Source organism: Diadema antillarum, unplaced genomic scaffold (genome assembly GCF_040938485.1).
Source record: "Diadema antillarum isolate AM-2024a unplaced genomic scaffold, OU_Dant_1.0 seq00000847_RagTag, whole genome shotgun sequence".
Classification (NCBI taxonomy): Eukaryota; Metazoa; Echinodermata; class Echinoidea; order Diadematoida; family Diadematidae; genus Diadema; species Diadema antillarum.
Genome location: NW_027271721.1, coordinates 344,364 through 368,630, shown reverse-complemented (window position 1 = coordinate 368,630; position 24,267 = coordinate 344,364). Strand labels below are relative to the sequence as shown.

At 38.5% G+C, this 24,267-nt stretch overlaps 1 protein-coding gene across 1 annotated transcript in view; it reads right to left on the bottom strand.

Moving 5' to 3' along the window:
- LOC139740316 (macrophage mannose receptor 1-like) overlaps positions 1-23,474 on the bottom strand; it is a 37,829-nt gene extending 14,355 nt beyond the window's left edge. The window contains exons 1-25 of the mRNA XM_071650910.1: positions 23,429-23,474; positions 20,023-20,171; positions 18,349-18,464; positions 17,368-17,495; positions 16,473-16,690; positions 15,682-15,755; positions 14,984-15,096; positions 13,811-14,023; positions 12,887-13,006; positions 12,198-12,269; positions 11,897-11,929; positions 11,245-11,403; positions 10,346-10,434; positions 8,683-8,839; positions 7,908-7,946; positions 7,342-7,515; positions 6,390-6,506; positions 5,719-5,832; positions 5,032-5,268; positions 3,926-4,138; positions 3,224-3,384; positions 2,574-2,684; positions 1,871-1,986; positions 989-1,137; positions 394-608 (exon numbers count right to left, since the gene is read on the bottom strand). Of these exons, the coding sequence (XP_071507011.1) occupies positions 394-608; positions 989-1,137; positions 1,871-1,986; positions 2,574-2,684; positions 3,224-3,384; positions 3,926-4,138; positions 5,032-5,268; positions 5,719-5,832; positions 6,390-6,506; positions 7,342-7,515; positions 7,908-7,946; positions 8,683-8,839; positions 10,346-10,434; positions 11,245-11,403; positions 11,897-11,929; positions 12,198-12,269; positions 12,887-13,006; positions 13,811-14,023; positions 14,984-15,096; positions 15,682-15,755; positions 16,473-16,690; positions 17,368-17,495; positions 18,349-18,464; positions 20,023-20,171; positions 23,429-23,474 (3,333 nt within the window). The remainder of the gene's footprint in view (positions 1-393; positions 609-988; positions 1,138-1,870; positions 1,987-2,573; positions 2,685-3,223; positions 3,385-3,925; positions 4,139-5,031; positions 5,269-5,718; positions 5,833-6,389; positions 6,507-7,341; positions 7,516-7,907; positions 7,947-8,682; positions 8,840-10,345; positions 10,435-11,244; positions 11,404-11,896; positions 11,930-12,197; positions 12,270-12,886; positions 13,007-13,810; positions 14,024-14,983; positions 15,097-15,681; positions 15,756-16,472; positions 16,691-17,367; positions 17,496-18,348; positions 18,465-20,022; positions 20,172-23,428) is intronic.
- Positions 23,475-24,267: the final 793 nt, after the last annotated feature.

Sequence of the window (24,267 nt, the reverse complement as noted above, 5' to 3'; positions counted from 1 at the left end):
AGTGTCCCTGGAATGCTTCATAACCTGCGTTCACATTAGTCCCCACGATGCGGGGAAAGTCCCAAGCTGTGGTACTTTCTCCTCAAAAATCATAATGTGAACACTCGCTGCGACCAATTGCCCCCACAGCTCGGGGACAGATGAGAGAGAAGTGTGGACGGTCGGTCGTAAAAATGACAAGATCTCTGGTGAGTGTCCCCGCAAGACGGGGACTAATGTGAACGCGGGGAGGGAAGTACCCACTCTGTTAAACAGTCTATTGATGCTTTATCATTGGAAGTCTGAGGATGGGGAGGAAAAATGCTTAATGGTTTTCCTTTTCAAGATAAGGGGGTATTGAGCTATTCAAAGGGGTGTATCGGCATGATTATGTGTGTACAATGTTCCACCCACCTTATAACACCAGGCACCATAGCCAACCCAGTCGTAGTAGCAGCCATTATCGTTGGGCTGGGTGGGTGGCCCAGGGGCGGGCACGGTGGGGCGGGCTGTGTAGCCATCACGTACTCTCTCACACACATACTTGAGGGCAGTGTCACATGCTACATTCTTCCAAAGACCAGCGGTGCCACCAGATGATGCAGCCACGCACATTCCAGCAGAATCATCTTCGTTAAAGTAGAGAAACAAAAACACAATGAAATGCAAAAGCAATGAAAATCGAAGGAATGCACCCTATATTGTGGCTTCAAAATTTTGTTGTGCAAACTGGACATTTGCATACTGTGAAAATGTACACAATTTATGAATTTTGTGCTGTGATATCAGTCAGAACAAAATTCAAATAATTCCAAATTTCCATATGCTTTTTTTCCCTTTAACGTACTAAGATGTCATGCATTAGCAAACTGTAGATATCAAAAGCAATTGTGCATTGCCATCAACAATGAGCTACAAAGTTTCAATTTCACAAATGCTCGTATCATTCACTTAAAACAATCTTTTCACTCTTAAGCAGTGAATACACAGGCTGCCTCAGCCTCGTTACCTGGTTGTGCGTAGTCCCAGTGGGTGTATGTGACGGCCGTATTGTCGGTCCAGCTGTAATCCCCAGACATGGCTTGGTCATTCAATCCGATCCAGAAGAGGGTTCCATCCTGGATACCCAGTACACTGGTCAGTACGGACTGCTCATACCTGTCATGCAAATACATTACAGTTCACAAGTAAACCAATAGCATGATAGGAAAACCATAGTTACACACAGCAGACTAGAAATGTACATGAGGGTATCTAAGACATGCATGAATTTCAATATCATTTAATCCAACTTTATGCTACAGCAATACTCAATAACATGAAACAGAGTATGTTATAGTGATAAAGTTGTGAAGGACAGCTAGTACACAAAGGTATTTCATCTATTAATTATGTCAACTACTCAAAGCTTTCTTCCAGTCTTTGATATTAATGCTAATACTCTTCACGAAGAATCTTGTGGAAGCACAGTAGCATATTGGATAGGACTATGCATTAAGCAACAAGTAATAGGTATGGATCCCATACAATGCTTTCATCTATTGGAGAGATGTTTAGCCCATAATGTCCAACTTGACCCTAAAGTATGAATGTGTACCTAGCGATGCTAGGGTAATAATAAGGGCAGGGTAGTGTGGGAGAGCAGTGTTAACAGAGTAGGCAACCCTGGATAGATACAATGTAGGCCTCGCTATCATTTCTTATTAATATACTCTGGAGTACAGATATGAGAAAAATATGATATGTGTGATATCTGTTATAATGCTCTCTAAGCAGTGACAGCGGAAATATGCCAAAATAACCCAACAAACAGAAAAGTGCATGAAAATTACTGCATTCAACATATGCACATTAGACAATGATGACTGCTCTATCAGTGCTCCTACAGTACCTATCAGCAATGGAGACAAGATTTCCACCCATGGTCACACAGTCATTCATAGCATCAGAGTAGGACATCTTGGATGTCACTGCCCGGTAGCAAGATCCACCGTAGGCGGTCTCGCCCTGTTGAAGAATCGATGCACGATTTGGCAGCATGAAGGTTAATTATGCTTCTAGATATCCTTACTCTATCTTTCCAACTCAAAACCATATTCACAATGTTCACAACTGGAGAATCATTAGCTTGAAGTGACATGTAACAACTTTACTCCACAAGAGGTGTTCCACAACCACCGATACATGATGGGAAGTATACATTAATATACAAGTACTGTTCCTACATCACTTTCTAAAATTCCACAGACTATTACCTTGAGGGTGGCTTGATTCATAGTTCACATTGTGACCTTATGTGCAAACCAATTTTGAATAGCTCAAAGTTAGTCAACTGTGAGTATGCATGTATGTCATGTTCATTTGAAACAGAGTATGATCTTTTAACAGCCCTCTGGGGCATAGAACTGGACCTACATTGTATATGGGAAAACAAACACTCAAATTATGCTATTAAACAAAACCCCGATGGCAGCTAAACGGTCAGTACTCAGCAAGCTTGCACGTACTTTTCAAGACCATGCCGAGACAGCAGACTCGGCAAAAATTTGTCCACCATACAAAGGCTCATTCTTTAGTGGGTCACATGACCTTACCAGTGTGCATCCTGAGGGTGTGATTGGCTGATCAGTGGGAGGCAGGTCCTCCTTCTTCAGCTTACAGATGGATGGGATGGTGCTGGCACAGGAGATGTCGTTCCAGGCTCCCTGCGAGGAGGAGAGGGCGATGAGGAAAGAAAAGATGGGACAGAAATGATATAGGACATGTGAATTAATGTGTGTCTAGGGTCTGAACACAAGACTAATTGCCTAAAATAAAGCAAACTTTACAAATCAAACAATCCATCTTCACGGTCATGGTGTAATCAGTGAAGTACTTTCACTTCAGTTATAGCCATAGAAACATTGGTCTACATGTGATAAATTCTAAGAAAGTGAACATTTGCTTCAGTTGAAATGCACATGTTCATGAGTTTGTTGGAGTAAGAAGCCAGAATAACCCAAAATAAAAACAGTGTAAAGAATATAGTCAAAAAACATATCTACTTATTCTGAATGAAAAAAAAAATCATACCTAAAATGACTGAAATTAACTATTAGACAGCTCTGGGAGTTTACCTGTACAAGGAGGAGATCAACTACTATCAACTCTGTATCAAATAAGTTCACTCCAAAACCCCTCATGATTATACATAACACACTTATAGACAGCAAGGTCGCATATGAGCCGAGTATGTGGCACTTACTGAGGTGAACATCTCCACACAGTCCTCTGTGTTATCGCCGTAGTTGTTTGGCTCGTCATTGTTCCAGAAGGTGTAGTCCACGGAGGTCCCGTCGCTCCACTCATACACCCACTGCACCCGCAGGTCGGTGAGTCCAATCCACACAGCGCTGTTGATGCCAGCTGTAACGTATGAACAACCGTACATTTAAAACATTGCCTCATACATGAACTCTCTCCTAAACTTCAATACATTTTCTGCCTTCCTACGTACTGCACTTGACATTGGAACACTGATCAAAACTACCTATGACTCTTCTGAGGCATATAAAAATCAAACTAATTAGTTGTTTTACTGAACTTGAAAGACATATTTGATTCAACTTTTGTTATTACGTCACATAATTCTCAGAAATTGTGCACTTCTGGCTGTCTACAACAAGAATTTTGTAGATATAGAGTAAGGTGTTGAGTTGTACTTGACAAGTTTGCACATACAATTGGAAGAAAATCATTCATAGTTATCTGGAATGAAATATATTACAAGCTTACCTTTATGGGGATTCACAACTTGTAGAATGTTTAAAGAAAACACGATTTTGCATATACAGGAGACAGTTCTTTTAATTCAATTCTTTCACCATACTCTTAGCTCTCCTCAAATATCTTACACATTCAACAATTTGGAACTCCACAGATCATCAACACAGTACGTTGTACCAACCTGAGGAATACAGTGTCTGCACAAAACTGTTCTCGTTAGCATCGTGGATAGAAACCAGGTCGGCCCCCTGGGCCTGGCACTGGCTCAGGGCCTGGGCATAGGTTCCTGCTGCAATCTGCAAATAGTAGCAGTAGTCGCCGTACGGCGTCCAGCCATTCCGGCACCTGTATCCGGCGGGTACTTGTGTAGTGGTAGGGTCCACAACATCCATTACTATATTTGAGGGCAAACATACAGAGGAGGGCGGAGTTTACCATGAGTGACAATCAATGCTGCAAACACATCTTTTGATATGTAAAATGGCAGCAATGTAAATGCTAAGATTGAACTGTGATAGAAAGACTTACCAATGAATTGACACACACACCCATACATTATTTTTGATAGGCATTTTCAATCATGACAGTTAGCTTGTCTCTTCAGAGTTTTCCTATTTCAACATTGGAATCAACTGACAAACTTAGTATCCATGATATAAGAGAATACAGTTTTGATTATTCTAAAATTGCAAAGAGCAACATCTTTGTCAAATATTTCCCTTTCCCCTTGAATTGTGACTTCCTTACGGATACATCAAGTACATATCTGGGTATGCAAAATAGCAGACTTTCCTTTCCTTAGAGAGGAGACAGTCGATATTCAAACACTCTCCTTAAAAGAGCTAACATTTTGCGTATCCGGGCAATTACCCCCAGAGGGCAATTACCACCCGGCTAAATACTGGTTAGTGGTAAGGTTAGAGTTAAGATTAGGGTTAGGGTTAGGTTTAGTGTTAGGAGTTTGGGTTAGGGTTAGGATTAGATTCAGGATTAGGATTAGGATTAGGGCCAGGGGAAGGGTCCGGGGTAATTGCCCAGGGGGTAATTGCCCTAGACCCAACATTTTGGCTCCAACTATGCCTTGATATCATTGAAATTAGCAAGGTCAACTATAAAAAAAAATGTTTGAATGAAAGATAAAGAAAAGGTCATTTGAAATTATGGATTTACAGTACGTATACATGTCAATCACCACAGATAAACATGCACTGTTTCAACTGCAACAATTAACTTTTGTTTGAAAGCTTCCACAGTGCTTCGCCCTGACAGAGTCCATTCTCAACTTACATCTCTCGTAATAGTCGCTGTTGCTGTCACCCACAAGTGATGCGCCCATGTCCTTCGTCATGTCACTGAGGGCGCAAACCATGGTGTCCCGGTTGTAGTCGAATGAGCGGCAGGTAAAGTCCGTCGCCATGTAACAGGCCTGGGCGCAGTCCTCTGGGTACATATTCTGGAGCATGGCAAAGTCGTTGCCTTCCAGGAATGTGTTCGGGACGACGTTGAAGTGGGTGGTCAGATAGCCTGAGGCAATTAAGAGAAGATGTCAGCCTTTGTTTGGTAAATTATGTTTATTGTTTCCACCAAATGTATGCCATCTCATTTTTGCCATGAATTACTCTACATGCAAGATACACATGATGTAGAAAAAGTCCGAAGATATTATAGATGAGCTTAATAGAGATATATGGTACTGTGAAATTATTACACACAGGATCAATCTACAATTGTATATAAGAAGAGTGAACACTCATAGATGTCTGTATACCTGTGTACCGTGTACCTTTCTCATCAACTATGCAAAACTAAGAAGCTGCATTGCATGGCAAGGTTTGTATTCTATGACAACATGAATTCAAGATTGCAAATTTGAATCAATCATCTTAAATCATCATCACCTTAAAAATTGATTGAACAAATAATGTCTTTGGCATTGCTTTTTATCAGAGAGAAGGAAGAGAAATTGTTGCTTACCATTCTTCTTACAGATGTAGCCAAGCCCTCGATCACAGAAAAAGTCATTCCACTTCCCGTTTCCAGCGTAGATCTCAACACAGTGCTCGCCATCCTCATAGTTGTTTGGCTCATCTGTTGATGAAATATATCAAATAAGCCATAGCGCCAACTTTTGGGCTAACAATTGTGTCAAATTGACTATTAAATGACAGATAAAGTTCAAACCCTTTCTAAAAGATATGGACAACAGCAAAAATATAATACATTTAATTGTAGGTAAAATATCATTGGAAATATGTTGGATACACTTCTACCGTAGGTAATCTGCAAGTTGTAATTGTTGTTTTTTCTGTTCCACTTTTCATGCTCAGGAAAAGCACATGCTATATCATAACTTCTGCAGTAAAATTGCATCTTCCTTTCAGCACATGTATCCATGACCTGTCCCCCCACCCCCCCCCAAAAAAAAAAAACAGAATTGCTTAAGTTGCTATAATTGCAGTTCCCCCACAGCACAGATTTTACTGCCATCGTAGTTACTACAATTACTGCAACTCATAACACAGTTGTAATCATAATTTTGAGATGGTCCCTTGCAGTACAAACTCTTTTATCAGAGGGCCAAGTTTGCTCATTTCACCTTAAAGTTCAAATCTATGCAGAAACAAATATGAGAACCATTTTCTCACCAACATTCCAGTTGAGGTATGAGAATCCACTGCCGTCAATCCACTGCCAGCCACCTTCTGAGGAAAGATCATTGGCTCCAATCCACAGACTTGACTGGGTAACGTAGAGCAGGCGGGCTGGGGGAGGGTAGGGGGAGGGGGAGGGGGAGGGGAGGAGGGAGAAAAGACAAGTCAAGGCATAACACTCACTTAGGAGCATTAGAGTGAAGAGCTAACAAGAAGACGAAAATATCCAAAGTTGTACTATATTTATCAACAGAAATAGACAAAAGACAAGTAGAGGAAGAGAGTAAGAATGAGTAACATGGTATCGAAAAAGCAAATATGACCAAAGAATGAAAAAAGATATTCACTGTTGGTGGGAAATTAGGGGCGGGGGTATAACTGTAAGAAGTAGACAACTTCTACAAAGAACATAGCAAAATAAAATTTCTTTTGTAAAGGGAGAAGCATACACAAGATGCATAAGAACGAAAGAATGTAAATTCTGAGACCAAAATATGGGCTACCTTGTAGAAACAAATATGAACAGTTATGGGAAGGGGATGAGAAAGAAAGAAATAAGAGGAAACACAGAGAAATGAAAGAATTGCTACAGCAGTGATGTAATAGTAATGTACATGGTAGAATAAGGCAAAGACAAGGGGGAAAAGAGAGAAACTCAAGCAGATGTAATACTGTTAGGATAGATCATAGAAAAGGAAAACACAATTAAAGATAGAGACAGCTTCAGATAAATAGAAAAAAGGGATGGATCAATGTTTTCATTTCTACTGCTGTCATCACCTCACTTTAAGCACTTTGATCTCCGTTATGACAAGGAGACATGCATTTGTTAATATTTGAACATGCCCCTGCACTAAAAAAGAAACAAACAGATGAGCACAAAACTTGAACTGTTACTACACAAGAGATGCCGGCAAGAAATCAAGAATAATAAACTAGTCCTTACTGGTGATGTAGGTCTGTTCAGTGTTGTCAGCGATGCTCAGCAGGTCTCCACCTCCCAGCTTACACTGCATTTGGGCCTCGTCCCAGTTCTTATAATCAGTGTCTCGGAACAGGTAGCACTTGCCGTTCATGGAGTTGTACTCCCATCCACTTCCACAACGTGGGTCAAACACAGCTGATGGGTTCAAAGGTAAAGCAATATCAAAAAGAAAATAATAATTTAAGTCAAATGAGACAAAATTAGATTTGTTTGCATTCTAGCCAATTGTCAATCAGTGCTTTTCGAAATTCTCTGAAAAGTGGCTACAATATCAAATTCTCATTGCTATAAATGTATTTTCTCTTTCCTGTCTTTATTCCCTACTCTTTCACTGCAGTGTCACCTACAAAACTCCATGATTACACAAATAATATGATATTACTATCTTATTCAAAAGACTGGGTGGACATTACCTTTGAAATGTGGTATTGACTCTTGGAAAGAGACTGCACCTTATAGATTTCACTAGTAAACAATCATCTCATGAGAGAAAAAAAAACAAAAACAACAAAAACTGACTGACTTACGTGTAGGAATAGCAGGCGGAGCTTGACTAGCTCCAGGAACTGTGACAGAGAAAATAAAAAGAGGTATGCATGAAAAGAGATGAGACTCATGATATACTAATACTGTACTTATCATTAGATTTCGAAAACTCTTGTCATTGGCTATCCGTTCAAATAATGGAGGATCATGGGTCTCAACCTGCTCTAATGCACACACGATGTTGCTAATTTGGATAAGTCTCTAATATGCTTTACTTAGGAATATTGGAGCAGTTACTTGTCATACATATTTAAAAAAAATCCATTACATTATTGAATTGATCAACCAGTAATGCTGAATATACTGGAAATGGATATGATAAATTATGTGCATATGTGAATGTATCATTAGTGCCAGGAATACTGTTACATTACTACACATAGAACTGATCAGGGTCCCTCAAAAGTTCTAAAATGTGAGCAAAGTCAAGTGATATCATTCTATGACAGAAAGATAATGTAACATGCAAATAAAGGATTAAAATAATTGACATAACATTCTAAGTTCTCAAGTGACAATAAACTGTAGATGAAGAGAAAATAAAAAGAACACGGTATTTTGATTAACGTGTACTGGATAGTTTGATCAATCATGACACAATATGTGTTGAGATCCATGCACATCACAGATGTGTCTGATTTTCTTTGGTACATTCACCACGTGGGACACATGTTCACGGTGGACCAAAATGCCTGCAGCTGTATGAGGTAAAGACTGTTCAAACAATCTCCATCACGGGAGCTTGCCCACACTCACTCTTTGCCTTCTTGCAGGCGTAGGCATACTTGGCCTTGTCACAGTTGACATCGTCCCATTCTCCCTCCTGGTCCTCAGCGTACCTCATGTAGGCACAGTCCTGCCCCTCATCACTCCAGTCATCTGGTTGGTAGGGAGCCCAGTTAGTGAAGCCGAGCTGAGGGTAGAGTTTGTGCAGAAAGTTTTTTCAGCAACAACACATACATTTAATGAACTGCTGATAAAAACATGCACTACAGACACATCATAGAATACAAGTAAAGCGGCATAAAGAATAACAAAAACACAAGACGAAGAAGAAGAGAGGAATAAAAGACATGGTGTACTACTGAAATTTACGACGCAAGTACCAGCCTTCATACATGTGTCACAGAAGAAACTAAAATCTAAATATCTTACTGGTACAAGTTATAGTTCATGCATCTTAACCCTATTCCCATCGGGGGGGCATTTTGCCCCTCCCCCTCGACGTTTTGCGTGATTATTCCGCAACGCGCGATGCTCTCGCCGTGACATTTTATGACTTTTTTCTTTCAAGTATCGCGCAACTTTTGAGACCAAATTTGTCACTCCCGGGCATACCATTTTGAAGCCACGCCCCTTTGAAACAAATTCGTTGACCCAAAAATTGCTCAAAAACATAATTTTGTGTACAAATCCAATGTAAATTGTGTTTTAGCAATTAATTCATATAAAAATAAATATTTTTACTGTCAATGGCTGATAATGATTTATTTTAGCCTGATTATGCTTTAAAAAGTTTCTGCGACAAATTTTCATGAAAAAACAACAAAAACAAAAAGTAAAAAACAAGGAAATACATAAGAAATTCAATAAACAATAAAATACATAAGAAATAATTATGAAGCCGAATTTTTGCTTCAATATTATTGTTGAGGATATTGAATATGTTCACCAAAAATTAGAAGTCTTGGAGCTTTATTTTTCTATTTATAGGCAAAAGAATTATTTTTGCATAAATTAGCATAAATTAATTAAGATCAAATACATAAATCAAAATTTGAAAAATCTAACTACACAGTTTTGTAGATTACATTGGCCTCTACCTTAGTGCAAATTTTCGCGAGGATCGCGCGATCCAAGACTGAGATCTGAAGGGGGGGGGGGGGGCAAAAAGGCCCCCCCGGTTGTTTCAAGTCCCTCAAAAAACCCGGTGGGATTAGGGTCAAACTGACTCCCTTTAATGAAGATAAATCAATCTTTTTGTCTACAATCATAATATAACATTTACAGGAAGAATCCTGTTCTTTTTTGAAGACCACTTGAAGATAAAACATAAAACAAGAGAAAATCCAGACAAATAATCAAAATATTTTCACTCACCATTACTGTAAAACCAGCAATACCAGCAGATAACATTTTTGCAAATTGGAGCTCATGGCCTTTTTACACGGTATGAATTTTCAGTATTTGCCACTGGCATTCCATGCATAGTATAGACAAAAACTTTCGCGTTCATTCTAGTTTCTCAAATCTTCAAAATTTGTGAACATTTCATGAACGTGAAAGTGTCTGGTTTTACAGTATCTCACATGGTGACAAGCTACTCATAGTTTAAACATGGCTGCATATAAGAGTATGAGAATCCACTGAACTAAGAACTTTGGCATGCTGAGCTAGGGACACAGGGATGCATGCCTACCGGTTGGCCGTCAGTCCAGATAAAGTTGTCCTCGCTGTTGATGTCATGAAGACCAAGGAACACATTCCTGCCAGCCATTCCAACACGCACTGAGGAGGGAAACAGCATCCAATACTAGACTAAAACACACCTACTTCTGGGAAGCAGTCAGAGACAAGATGAGGATGATCAAATTCTTTCAAGAATCAGTCCATTGGAGCAAGAAATTGGCAAAATTCTTACTGGAGTTCGAAATTTCCATAAACTTTGTATAAAATTCCACAGGTTACCATAGCCACGGAATTGGTATCTAAAAATATGGCTCATGAAAACGTGAAACACAGTCAATGCTTACATAGATTAAAATATGACGAAAGGAATTCATTAAATATGACTTTTATATGTATAGGAATCAATAAAAGAAATGCTACAAAAACAACAACTACTACTGATAGTACTACCGGTACTACTTCTGCTGCTGCTGCTACTTACTACTACTCTTAGTACTACCACCACCACCACTACTACTACTACTACTACTACTACTACTACTACTACTACTACTACTACTACTACTACTACTACTACTACTACTACTACTACTACTACTACTACTACTCCTACTACTACCACTACTACTACTACTACTACTACTACTACTACTACTACTACTACTACCACTACTACTACTACTACTACTACTATTACTACTACTACTACTACTACTACTACTACTACTTCTATTGCTACTACTACTACTACTACTACTACAAAAATATAACTAACAATAATGTTTTGATTATGACAATAATGTCATCTCCTAAAAACTGCATTTAAAACTAAGATTTGATCACAGAAAAATGATCCTAATATTTCTGAGTTGGTGTCTCTGTTGGGGGTCGTCCTGCTTGTTGACTCACTAGAGAGGAAAGACTGCTCCTCCTGGTCATTGATGCTGGCCAGGTGAGCCCCCATGGCCTGGCAGTCATCCTCCCCCTCCTGCCAGAAGACGGCCCTCGGGACGATCTTGTAGCAGGAGTCTCTGTTCAGGGTCCAGCCTGGCTCGCAGGATCCGATGGCTGATGATGCACAAAATATCACAAAGGGTGAAGACTGAATGAGCATCATCTAGATTTTGATGTTTCTTGAAGTACATTGGAGTCAACTGAAAATGTAACTATGGCACAGACAGCTTCTTCTAGATTTCAAAGGATACCCAGCAAATAATTGGCCAGGGGTAACTTCAGTTTACTATTGAAGAACCATTGCAATTTGGCCATGCAGGATAAATAAATATTGGGATATGATTTTGGCACTGACGACATCACTGGCAACAGGCCAACATCCATGAAAAGTGAAGGACTTGGGGATGAACTTGGGGATGTTAATCCATATACATAATGCAGGCATATATGAATTATTCCGGTTTTACAGAATAGAGATTACATAATGGATTAATGACATCAATTTTGGTTTCACACATGACTATCAATAAATCTTTTGAGTCTGAGTACATATATTAAAAGTAAGACAAAACCCAAAACAGATATTATAAAGTATGCAAACACTTACCAACATTTGGGTTGATGGGATAAACAGGCTGACCTAGAGGAAGAAAACAGAAAAACAGATAATTGAATTTGCTGGGGTTGACAATCAGGTAGTATGCTACTACCTTTACAGACACAGACAGATTTTTTTTTCTGTCATCCTTACAATCAATTCTAAAGGTAATCAGTCATCACATAACACATGAGCTTAACTTGGGCTCTTTAGGGCCCAATTCCTCCATGAATTCAAAGTAAACTTGGAAAATGATTCGAATATTCCTCTCTTTTTTTCTCATTCACATAAATCATCAAATTGCACTCACCTGCCCTAACTTTGCACACATAAGCATCAAGGGTGTAGCAGTTCTTGGTTGTCCAGCTGCCTACGCCACCAGCTGCAATGGATGATTCAATGAAAAATGCTCATTTTGAAATGATTTCTTTTTAAAAAAGTACGCATTTTTATTAATAGAAAAAAAGTAAACTGAAGCAGCAAATGTCAGTCAACTTGGTCTATTACTACAGTGTATGTAAAGAGGCTCTTCAATATAAACCAGTTAGACAAGACAGAATACTTTTACACATCTATATTTGATACTGCAATCTGGAAAAGAATATATAACTGGCAATTGCCATAAATATTCTGACCAAAGTCAGAATTGGGGATTAGGCTTGGCATTTGCTTAAATCACACTGGATATGAGATCAGTGTCTCTCCTGTAAACCCTTTGATTCTTGAATGTTGGATTGATTTATCTTCTTTACTCTTGTCATTTTCCACAAGCGTAATCTGTCTCGGAACTTACACAGTAGGTTGTCTGATGATCACGTCAACAATCTCATCATCAGTACCACATAAAGAAACCTGTCCTATTTTTTCTTTAATCAAACAGGAATGTCAGGACTAGATATGAAATCATTAACATCCTCAATACCTATGGTTTTAGTGCCTTACTGTATTACAGTAAGAGGGAGAGTAATAAATATCCAGCTGAGGAAGTCAGCTGCGTACCTGTTGTCATAGAGCCACAGTCTGCCGTGTCAGTATTATCTGTAGGCTCATTTGCAGCCCAGTTGGTGTAGCCGACAGAACTGTCCTCAATCCATGCAAATGAGCCATCAAATTCCGTGTCTAGTGAGGTAGAAACATGGAACAAAACATGTAAGCTGGTATGATTTCATCAGAAAGTGATTGACATTTGTGCTACATAACTTAAATGTGACTTCCCAGGTATTTAGGGTCATGGATATATTTGTTAAAATCAAATAATACAGCTGCAAAACACTCTGTACTTGTGCTTAAATCTATCAACATAAGGATATGATTGCATGAGACTGACTACACTGTATACAGAGTGAGGTCAACTTAACATAATGAAAAGATTTATACTCATTGAGGTATCTTCACATTTGCTGTTGACACATATTTCTATTAAAAACATGCTTATAATAGTTTCAGAATACTGGTAGGGTTTTTCAAATGACTGAAGTGATACCAAAGTTTGTGATGCATTTTTGAGGTGTGAAAAGAGCAATTCAATAAGACAAAAAAACAAACCATGCTACAATGAAATAGAGGAATGATAGGACAGGTATATTATGCACAAAGAGTCACTTTTATCCCTCTGTCTCTTCTATTTATTTGTCATATAAACCCTGGCTTGTTATACACTCCATAGTAATTGATCACTCTTCGATACAAACAGAAAGAATTGGGATTTGAACGCTGACTGGGAAGAAAGCTTGTCAAAGGCTGTGCTGATCAGCACAAAAAGCAGAGAAAGACTCTGTTTCTGTGAAGTTCAAGTTGATAAAGAGCACATCTTCCCCTCTATCTCCTCCACAGCTGTGACATGAGTCCCATCTTGGATGCTACCATCCAAACCCACTCCCATGATGACATATGAGCCACGCCCAGGATGCCATCCCAACTCACCCGAGATACCAAGCCATGTGCCCGTGATGCCCACATCCTCCAGCTCAGTAAAATGCCTGTTAATGAAGCTGTTCTCCTCCCCGCTCAGGACGGTGGTCAGGTACGCACCCTGGGCCTCACATGTGTGCTTGGCATCGGTCCACGTCGCCTTCTGAACGGTGTTGAACTGGTAACAGTAGCCCCGGTAGAGCCGCCATCCCTCGGGACAGGTTCCTAGATGGGGAGTGGGAGAGGGTGGGGAGTGGGGGAGAGGGTGGGGAGTGGGGTAGGGGTGTTGGAAAGAGAAGATAGTTATAACATAGTTGCATTAGTAACTTATTGTTTTTATGCTATTCTTGTTGAAGGAGACATTCTTTTACCAATTGTGTAAAGTTGAAGTTTGAGACAGCATGACATTATCCCATCACTATATGGAATTCAATCCACACCTGCAATCACTCTACACCCTGTGTAGCATTCCACCTAGGCTACCGCTGTCAGGAACACACATGTTAAATCAAACTACAAATAGGCCTATATTTCTGCTAACTACCTGGCAAGCATTCAAACAGCCACTTGCTTTATGACATCTAGCCTCCTACTGCAGATTGTTTCTCTGTTCATGATACCAGTGTGAAGCCATAGTTATGAATGACAGAGAAAGCTACATTTAGGTATGTGAAAGAAATACTGAAGAAAACACTGCAGCAATCAAACAAGTCACTACACTATGCTGTTCATCAGGCTTGTAATTATTTGCTTTCAGTGTTGTCTCGCTTTAATCAATATTTCAAATTAAGCCTCTGTAGGTCACTTTACAACACTTCCTTGAAAAATAAAACAATCTCACAAGATGATTTTAGCATTTCACAAGGAAGCTATTACTTCAAAGTGAAAGATAATGCCTATGCATGCAGTAAAACTGGTGAACTTGAGACATTCAACAATAATCATTCTCTTCTGCTATAAAGTACATTGTATATTTATATGTACATCAGTGCAAGAAAAAATGGAATGAACACATTAAAAAAGAATTAAACTTTCATCCATAAACATTACCCACTGACCAAAGAAAAAAGTTGAAGGCACAAGGTGCAACATTTGCCTTTGGACAGATTTTGGGCCTCTAATGAAACTAATTTGATATATACCTTTAGAAATCTGACAAATTGAGCACATATTCCAGCCACCTACCTTCAGCCCTTTCACACATGAATCCCTGAGTGGTAGAACACATCATAGTGGACCACTCCCCGTTGTTGGACGTGTCTAGGATCTCCACACAGTTCCCTCCGCTGTTGGAATACCTATCATCACAATCAATACCACACTTTTTCAAGCTGACGCACTGTATAAGTTGCTTAATCATCTTTTCATGCCTCAATGATAGGGCTACTAACAAATTACACACAAAAGTAAATTGGGCAATTCTATACCCAACCTGCCAAACCTCTCTGAAGTATTGTTTTCCAACAAAGTCAGCTAGCCGTGGGTTAGGAAGTGAGAGCTACGTTTCAAAACATGGCTTAAGTATTTGAAGTCATGCTCCTTTCTAAAGAATAGCACTATTCAGTTTACGGCAACATGATATATCGTGTACGTATGACATGGCAGATTGCTACAATCTGCTGGAATGCTGTAATTGTCATGGTTAGAAAACAAACATACATGCTTCAATCTTCATCATACCAACATCAAAAGTAGAATGTCCCATGAATGCATGGTGCATGATATTTGAGAGCATTCTTTTTTTTTCTTTTTTTTTTGGCTTAGAATATGATATAATGTTGGAAAATATAATATGATACCTGGCACTAAAACTTTTACTCTTTTCTTAGTCGATACTACAGCTTGGAACAAGGAGACTCTTCATTTTCTGCACCACGGCTTACCTGCTGTCAGGTTGGTTCGGTGCCCAGTTTGTGTATGTAAGATCCTCTCCAGTGCTCCATTTGTACATCCCAGACTGTTGAAGCAAATAAATCAATTTCTTTTAAAAGATATGTGAAATGGAAAGAAACTAACATATCAATCACAATCACTTAAATCCATCCACGTGTCAACATATTTCTGCTGCACATTCAGTCTTTCCCAACATTAAATTGCCGTGACATCTACTTCCCAAAGAAATCTTTGCATTTGAACATGTTGATGTTGACAGACTGCATTGCATTGTAAAACTGGAAGCTGGTGACAACCATGAACACTGTAAATGGAAAAAACTGACACATTCATAAAAATTATATTGCAAAAAAAAAAAAAAACAACTTCCACTATGTAAAACAGACGTTTCACTATTGCTTTGCTTACACCTTCCATATATGTTCAAGGATGGCTAGACCTCATGTTTGGCAAAATAGCACAAATTGTCATTTGTACTCTGCCTAATTGTGACAGGTTTTGTCAGTTGTTATACTGTTAAATACATTGATTTCCGTAATTTCAAGCATATAAATTCATCATTTCTATCTAACATGGATATTTTGCCAAGAAAGGTTGATGTTCTTTTGCATAAGAGACAAATGACTTGAACAAAGTGATCTGATCTGAAAAGAGTTAAACTGAAAAGAGTAGAGTGACTATGGACTTGGGTATTGCAGAATGTCAGACATCAGAAATGAGGCAAGATAGGATTACAATGGAAATCAATGTATAGCACAAAGAGGACAGGGTTGATGCTCACCGTGTCAGAGAGGCCTATCCACATGGTGGTACCCCCAAAGTTGGCCTGGGTAGTGGCAACAGCCTGCTCCTCCTCGCTGGCTATGGACAAGAGGGCGCCGTCGATGTCCCGACAATAATTCTCAGCGTCCTGCCACGTGGACAGTGTGTCATAGTACTTGTAGCAGCGGCCATTGGCAGACATCCATCCATTGCCCTCGTCACAAGCCACTGTAATATCTGGAGTCACAATTTCGTTTGTAAAGCCATGAAACTAACACAGACAGTTCTTCACAAGTATGTTCATAGAGGTTAGAATTGTCATTAGGGGTGAAATACACAATTGTAATGCCTTTACTGTAATTGGCATTGGACTTTCTATGTATCACATATCGTGGTTGCATTTCTTAACATTTACTTAATTTCTTCTTCCAAATTATAATCTTGTATTTGTCTGTAGCAAAAAGTGGTTGGTGTAATGTAGAGCAATGAAGTCAATGAAGTCATTTAACACAAGATGACATGCCCTTCTAAGACAGTGAAAGTCATAACATATCATTTCTGCAGTATGCTCTATACACTTTCTTTATTCCTCCTATATCAAGTGCCATTATACCATAAGCATTTACAGGAAAGTATATCATTTTGCAGGAGTGTCTGAGTTTTACAGGCATTTGCAAATTTGATTCCAGAAATCCATGTTTCATCTAATTCATTTTGTTGGTGTGGAACCTCACTTGACAGCTTGCAGTATAGATTTTATCACTCCTTTCAGCATCCAGTGTGTATAAGATTTCAGCACTACTCAGGGGAAAGTGGTCCCAAACAAAAGGGTTATCTAAGTTGACAGCAGCAGAGTATGGATAGAACATTATGAATTGAAACACAGTCTATGTATTTTCTGCATCTAAACCTACCGTTGTCCCTTTCGCAGATGAATGGTCTGATGACGTAGCAGTCATTGTCATTCCAGAGTCCAGAGCTGATGAGTTCCACGCAGTCTTCTCCCACACCAGCATTGTTGGGTTCACCTGCATTCCAGAATCTATGGGGGAAAAACAGAATAAAACAAAAGAAACAATCAAACCCAAAACTGTTCAGCAACAAGTTTTCGTTTTCCACTTAGGAAGGATTTTGTGGCTAACTCATACCTTTCAGAGCTGTCAGAAATTTGTGACATCTCCAGAGACAAGCCTTTCATTGGGATGGAGCAGAATCATGGACAAGTAGAGATATATCACCATGCAACACATCAATAACTACCAGGAACATTTCCATTGTAAGATTTCCCTTTTAAACTTTCTGATGGCTTCAACTTTTCATCCTTTAAAACATTCAGCTAACAGTTTCCAGATGTCAGACCATAATGCCTTCATGTCCCACATGCCTCCTTCTTTGTTTCTTTTTCCTGTCAGAAGATTTTCTTAATCACAATCCGTAAGCCATGCACAGCATACATGTCATTCTGATGAGTAGAATATACTGGTTCTTTTTTGTTAGCAGTCCAAGCATGAACAAATTGAAGAAGTTGCTTATCACATGCAACCTTCCTGAGGCCTGGAAAAGGGTTTTTCTTCAATTTATCCAGTCTAATTTCTCAGAAACAATCTAAATCTGATGGCACACAGTCATTCCCCACAGCACGATCATTCTTGAAATCAGTGAACTCCACGACAATATGGTCTCAAGAGCAGAAAGTACTGCCTAGGAATACTACTTGATAAGAGAGTATCCAAGGAAACCTGTCAATTTTCCTCTGGTATGGTGGGAAGAGTTGATGGAATGCACGCATTCCATCCCGTACTGTGAGGTTGAGCCGTACTGTGAGGTTGAGCCGGACGCAGACCAGAGAATCACGCTGTTGGTTTTTAAAGGAAGAGACTGTCTGTCATACTCACGGATTGGTCACTGGTGTGGCGTCTGAGAAGACAAAGTCTCCCTCTCCATTGACATCATGTACACCTATCCAGTGACTTCCACCTGAACTTGCCAGGAGCAGCTGTAGCATGAAGTCCTGTAGGTACCAGGTGGGAGAGGGGTACATTGGTTAGTGACACCTATTGTAAAAGTTGGGATTACAGGAGGCAAAAAATGCTACAGAGATGGATAGATAGATAATTAGATAGATAGATATAGATAGATAGATAGATAGATAGATAGATAGATAGATAGATAGATAGATAGATAGATAGATAGATAGATAGGTAGATAGGTAGATAGAAAGGAAGAAAGATAAATGGATAGATAGATAGGTAGATAGAAAAGAAGACAGACAGATAGATAGATAGATAGATAGGTAGATAGATACAGCAATCTAGACAGACAGATAGATAGATGGATAGATGGATAGATAGATGGATAGATAGATAGATAGATAGATAGGTAGATAGAAAGGAAGAAAGATAGATGGATAGATAGATAGATAGAAAAGAAGACAGAAAGATAGATAGATAGATAGATAGGTAGGTAGGTAGATAGATAAGTAGATAGATAGATAGATAGATAGATAGATAAATAGATAGATAGATACAGCAATCTAGACAGACAGATAGATGGATAGATGGAAAAAAATGGATAGATAGATAGATAGATAGATAGATAGATAGATAGATAGATAGATAGATAGATGGATAGATAGATAGATAGTGTTTGTATATTGTGGTCAGAATCCTCCATCTCAGAGGCCCATTTTCTTTGTAGATAGTGAAATCACATGAGCATTTCATAGGTGCAAACTCCCATCTCAATATGAAGGTAGTGAGACAAAATACTATCTTTTCAACAACAATGTCATACAAAAGGTCCTTTGGAATGGTGACAGGAGAGTGTTGTTGTCTGATGAACAATGTGTAAATTAACTGCAGTACAACTGTTTCTCCATTCTACCATCATGAAATGATACTGGAAGTTATTTAGTTGTATATTTCACTTGATTGAAACTCTTGCATCCATCCAATCAAGAGAGGCCCAATAAAAATGCTACAAGTGTGTAAAGCAACCTTCAAGCTTTTGTTTTGGAGGCAAGTTCGAAACATCTGAAATTCTAAGCTTTTGCTGGTCATGAGTGACATTTTCTGAATAGTGTTGCTATTTGAAAGAAAGAACATGTCCCAACATTTGGCACATTTACAAACAACAGACACCATCCCCTGGAATATAGCTACCCTGGTCTATCAATGTCCACATAATTATCTTCAGATGGGTACTTGAGTTAGCATAAATTGTGTCAAACATAAGATGAAAAAGACATGCTCATAGATCTTGGTAGACTCTCCACTGATTTTTTTTTCTTACTGTGTGTCAGACATCTCCCAGTTACATGAGGGTGAAAGCATGCAATTTGGCACTATATAAATTCTGTTCATCATCACCATGAAATAAATGTTGACAAAATTGATTTGTTGGGCTATAATCTTGTGCTATAAAAAGCATTCTTTTTTTTTTTTGTCATGCATGTAATATATCTTCTTTTTTTTAATTTGACTTTCTAGCAATTGAAAGATTTCTCCTTCAAAATAAGAGCCATCAACAACCCACACAAACAAAACAAAGAAACAAAGAAACAAACTTACATTGACATCTTGTGTTGTGGGCATGGCCAAGTCACCCCCAGCATTCTCACACGAGAGCTTAGCCTCAAACCAATTCTTGCTGTCAGGGGTGACTTTGTAGCAGTTGTCCCCATACAGCGACCAGCCGGTGGCACATACCTGACACAGCACTGTCATTTAGAGAGGGGATGTACAAACATACACACATACAGATGATGAGAGATATAGATATAGACATAGATAGATACAATGTAGATAGATAGATAGATAGATAGATAGATAGATAGATAGATAGATAGATGGATAGATAGATAGATAGATAGAAGGATAGATAGATAGATAGATAGATAGAAGGATAGATAGATAGATAGATTGATAGATAGATTGATAGATAGATAGATAGATAGATAGATAAATACATACATACATACATACATACAAACAGTGGATAGAGAAAAACAGAGAGGAGGAGTTGAGAGGAGAGAGATATGGAGATAGATAAATAGATAGATAAACAGATGGAAAGATAAATGGATAGAAAGGGTGAAGAGAGAAAATAAGAGATACATGTATCAGATATCACAAATCTCAAACTTGGAATGTTATAACTATTGTCTAAGTTCCACTTGACAACGATACTGATTTATATCATTCACATCTTCTCTGACTAAAAAGCTAAAACATATCCAACTAGAAAAAAAATACATAAAGAGAGAAATGATAAAATAATCCAAAGAAAAAGAAAAAACCCCAAACTCCAAATACAAAATGAAAAATCAATATGTTACTTAATTGCTTTCTTTTATCACTAGTGAGCTAGTATAAACTAATCAGGTATAAGCAACACGCCATAACTGTTTTTTTTTTTTGGTTTACACATTATTTTGTTTTTCCCAGTGCCTACATCCATGAAAATCAGCAAGATTTGGGTTAGAAGGGGGTGGATCATGTGTAAAGAAGATAGAATATCTTTACAGCGCAAATAGTTGGTCAAGACTATTTTATTCCGACATCTCGTTATTTCTTGACATTTATCAGCAGACCAAGCCACGGACATTTAATGGGCTTAGTGGTCTAAGGAGATGGACATTGATAAGCAGAGATTGGTGGTAAAGGGATGCCAAATTGTCCAATGCACTGATTGGTAGAATTGGGTTAATATGGTGATGCAAATGTGGCTATGTCAACACAATTTGCAGGTAGCTGGGCAGATTAGAAGAAGGGAGAGAGAGAGAGATCAACAGCAGAATCAGAGCTACAAATCTTTGTGTGCTTCCCCCGCTTGGTCAATGATACGACTAGGTCAGTCATGACCCTCTATTCCCCCCCCCCCCCATATCGTCAAGGCGGACACAGTCTATTGATTCTACAATCATCCCCCAGGTAGTCATCACATGGACTACCACATGGTCTAAGCCAACTCTGAGTTAAAGGGACCATATAGTTTTGGTTGAGACCTAATTTCAGATTTCTAACATTTTTTTTTTGTGAGATAATGAGAAACCTCTTATGAAATATTAAAGAGCATGTAATTCTATGAGGAATTCAATGTTTATGTGATGAAAATTGGTTTTGAAATGGCTGAGATATCCAAACAAGAGCGATTCTAATAAAGTGTGGGACCCACACTTTATTAGGAGCACTTTCTTTTACTTTATTTTTAGATGTTTCAGTTATTCCAAACCCGATTTTCATCAAATAAACTTTGAATTCCTCTTAAAATGGTATGCTCTGTACTATATCATAAGTGTTTTCTTGGTATCTCGCAAAAAAGTTTCAAGCCCAATTCTCATCTCCACCAAAGTGGTTTCTTTCGCGTACAGAAATTTTCGCGGTTTCCATCGCTGCGGACTTTTTCGCGTGTGTTTAAATTCGCGGTCGGTAATGATTGCGTTGTACAAGCGACAAGTTCAAAACATTTTCGCGTGATGTTAGATTCGCGGTTCAACCTCAAAGCGCGAAAAGCGCGAAAATAAAACCACCACGAAAGAAACCACTTTTACAGTACTGTACCATCCCTTTAAAGTATGCCTAGGTGGTATATCACGCTACAGTATATTGAGATATTATCATTGTCACACAATATAAAGACTTTCATTTCAAACTAAGACTTACAAAAACCAGATACATTTTGTATATCCCAAGACAGAGGAAGAAAAAAAAAGAAGAGAAACCACAATATTAAAAGAAAATAATTGTATTTGCCTAAATTGACTGCTGACAGCTTGCATATATAGAGCTAAAATGGGCTAGAAAAGCATGAGGATTGATTCAAAGCAATGGGCTAAGTTAACGTAGTTTACATAAAATTCATTGTTTAGTCCATGGACTAAATAAACAACAGTAATATCTGCAGGCATATATGGCAAATTAACATGACAGTGCAGATTCAGTTATATGTACATTTGCCCTGCTGATATGTCGAGCACATTTACAGAATCTGAATGCATAATTAGTGAACTAGATTTAAGATACATGAATTTCAGCCAATGCCTCAACGAAAGTACCTAGAATATATAGTCCAAACTACATGTTCAAGTGAACTACACATACATCACACTGGTGGGGCCAATTGAAGTGAAAAAGAAACATGTTTAGAATATTTGTTGAGAAAACCACACTTTTTTGAAAATCTATTTCATAACAAGATGACATCTGCAAACTCACACCTTTCATCCAATCAGATTACAATCATAGATTTGAGAAAATTTTTCTAAGCACAGAAAATCAAACTCCAAGTGGAATAGATAAGAAATTAAAGGCTGGAAACTAATACTCCTCGTCATCCAATAAAGGAATATCCATGCCTTGAGTAGACTTCGGTTATTGATATTTCTTGGGACAAAGATAAAAGATTTTATAGCAGATTCAGTCTGAAGTAGCCCAAAAACTTGCTTAGATCACTCCTCCTCACCTTGGAAAATATGGTGATTCAAACAAGTGTGCACAATTCTTAATGAATTCAGTTTTATGTGTGAGGGGGACTACTCCTGACCTAAATGGTTGACAAAATATACAAATTACAACCATTTCATAGAGCTGTTTTGCTTCTTAATAATTATTCTGACACTCAAGTTATCATTCAATGTAACAAGAACTAAATGTTGTAAACAAGGTTATCAAGATACTTCAATGGCCCAAACAGCATGCATTTTAACTTACTTTCAAATCCTTACTGATTTATCATAGAACTTCTAAATCATGAAATCTGAAGGAGATTTACTTTTTTTCAATACATATCACTAACATAATATTCCATGATTACTTGTGAGATGCTAAGTCAGTGCATAAGTGTGCAAATACAAATAACATCACCTGTGAGAAACATCCATTCTGTAAGCATTGTAATGAAGAAGATGAAATTCAAAGTCAATTTTCAATTCCTAAATAACTACTGGTATGCAATGAAAAAAATGCTTGTACTTACCAACTGCCGGCTGCAGTAACAGAAGTATTGCAAGTATTTTGTACATTCTCCAAGCCTCACACAAACCTTTCCTTAAAAAGGAAAGTTCAAATTTTCAATAAATAATGATAATAAAAAAGGAATAGGATTCCAGTGTCTGTCCTTATAAACTTAGATGACAAACTTGTTGGCAGGCCCAGTTCATATTCCTGCCAAGTTTCCGGAATTTCTGTCAAGAACGACCAGATTTTCTTCTTTTCCTGGTTATCCTGGATGTGATGTTATTCGGAATGGTATCAGAAGACCATCATAAGATGTGGGGATGGGGAACTGGATTCTCTACCAGATGATATTGCCGCCCGCTACTTGCCAAGAGCACTCGGGACGGAACTCTTTCACACCCCTACCCTCAAAAGGAATCAGCCAAGAAGTGATGCTATGGGACCAAATCCCAATTGAAGTACCTTACAATTCTTGGGGTTACAAGACTTTTTTCTCTCTCTTAGTTTACCCATGATGCTCTTGAGATATTATGTAATAGTGACCCAGACCACATCGCAAGTTTTGGGGCTCCTCCCCCTTGACCCGTCAGGCACAGTGTCATCAGCACAGATATCATCTCACACAGAACTGAGCTTTTTTCCAGCATAATGGCAAGGGGCAAGTGACACTTGGACCAGGGCAAGTGAAACTTCAAATGGAGCAAGTTTATATATGTATGAAACTTCCCAAGAACTAAGAGTATGTTAGATGCTTTGTGGTGAAAACAATTAGGTCTTATGCTGAGGGAAAAGCTGAATTTGATGTATAATGACTACTATCTAAAGCTTCGTCTCATCTGTGAATTTCAATTTGTCATC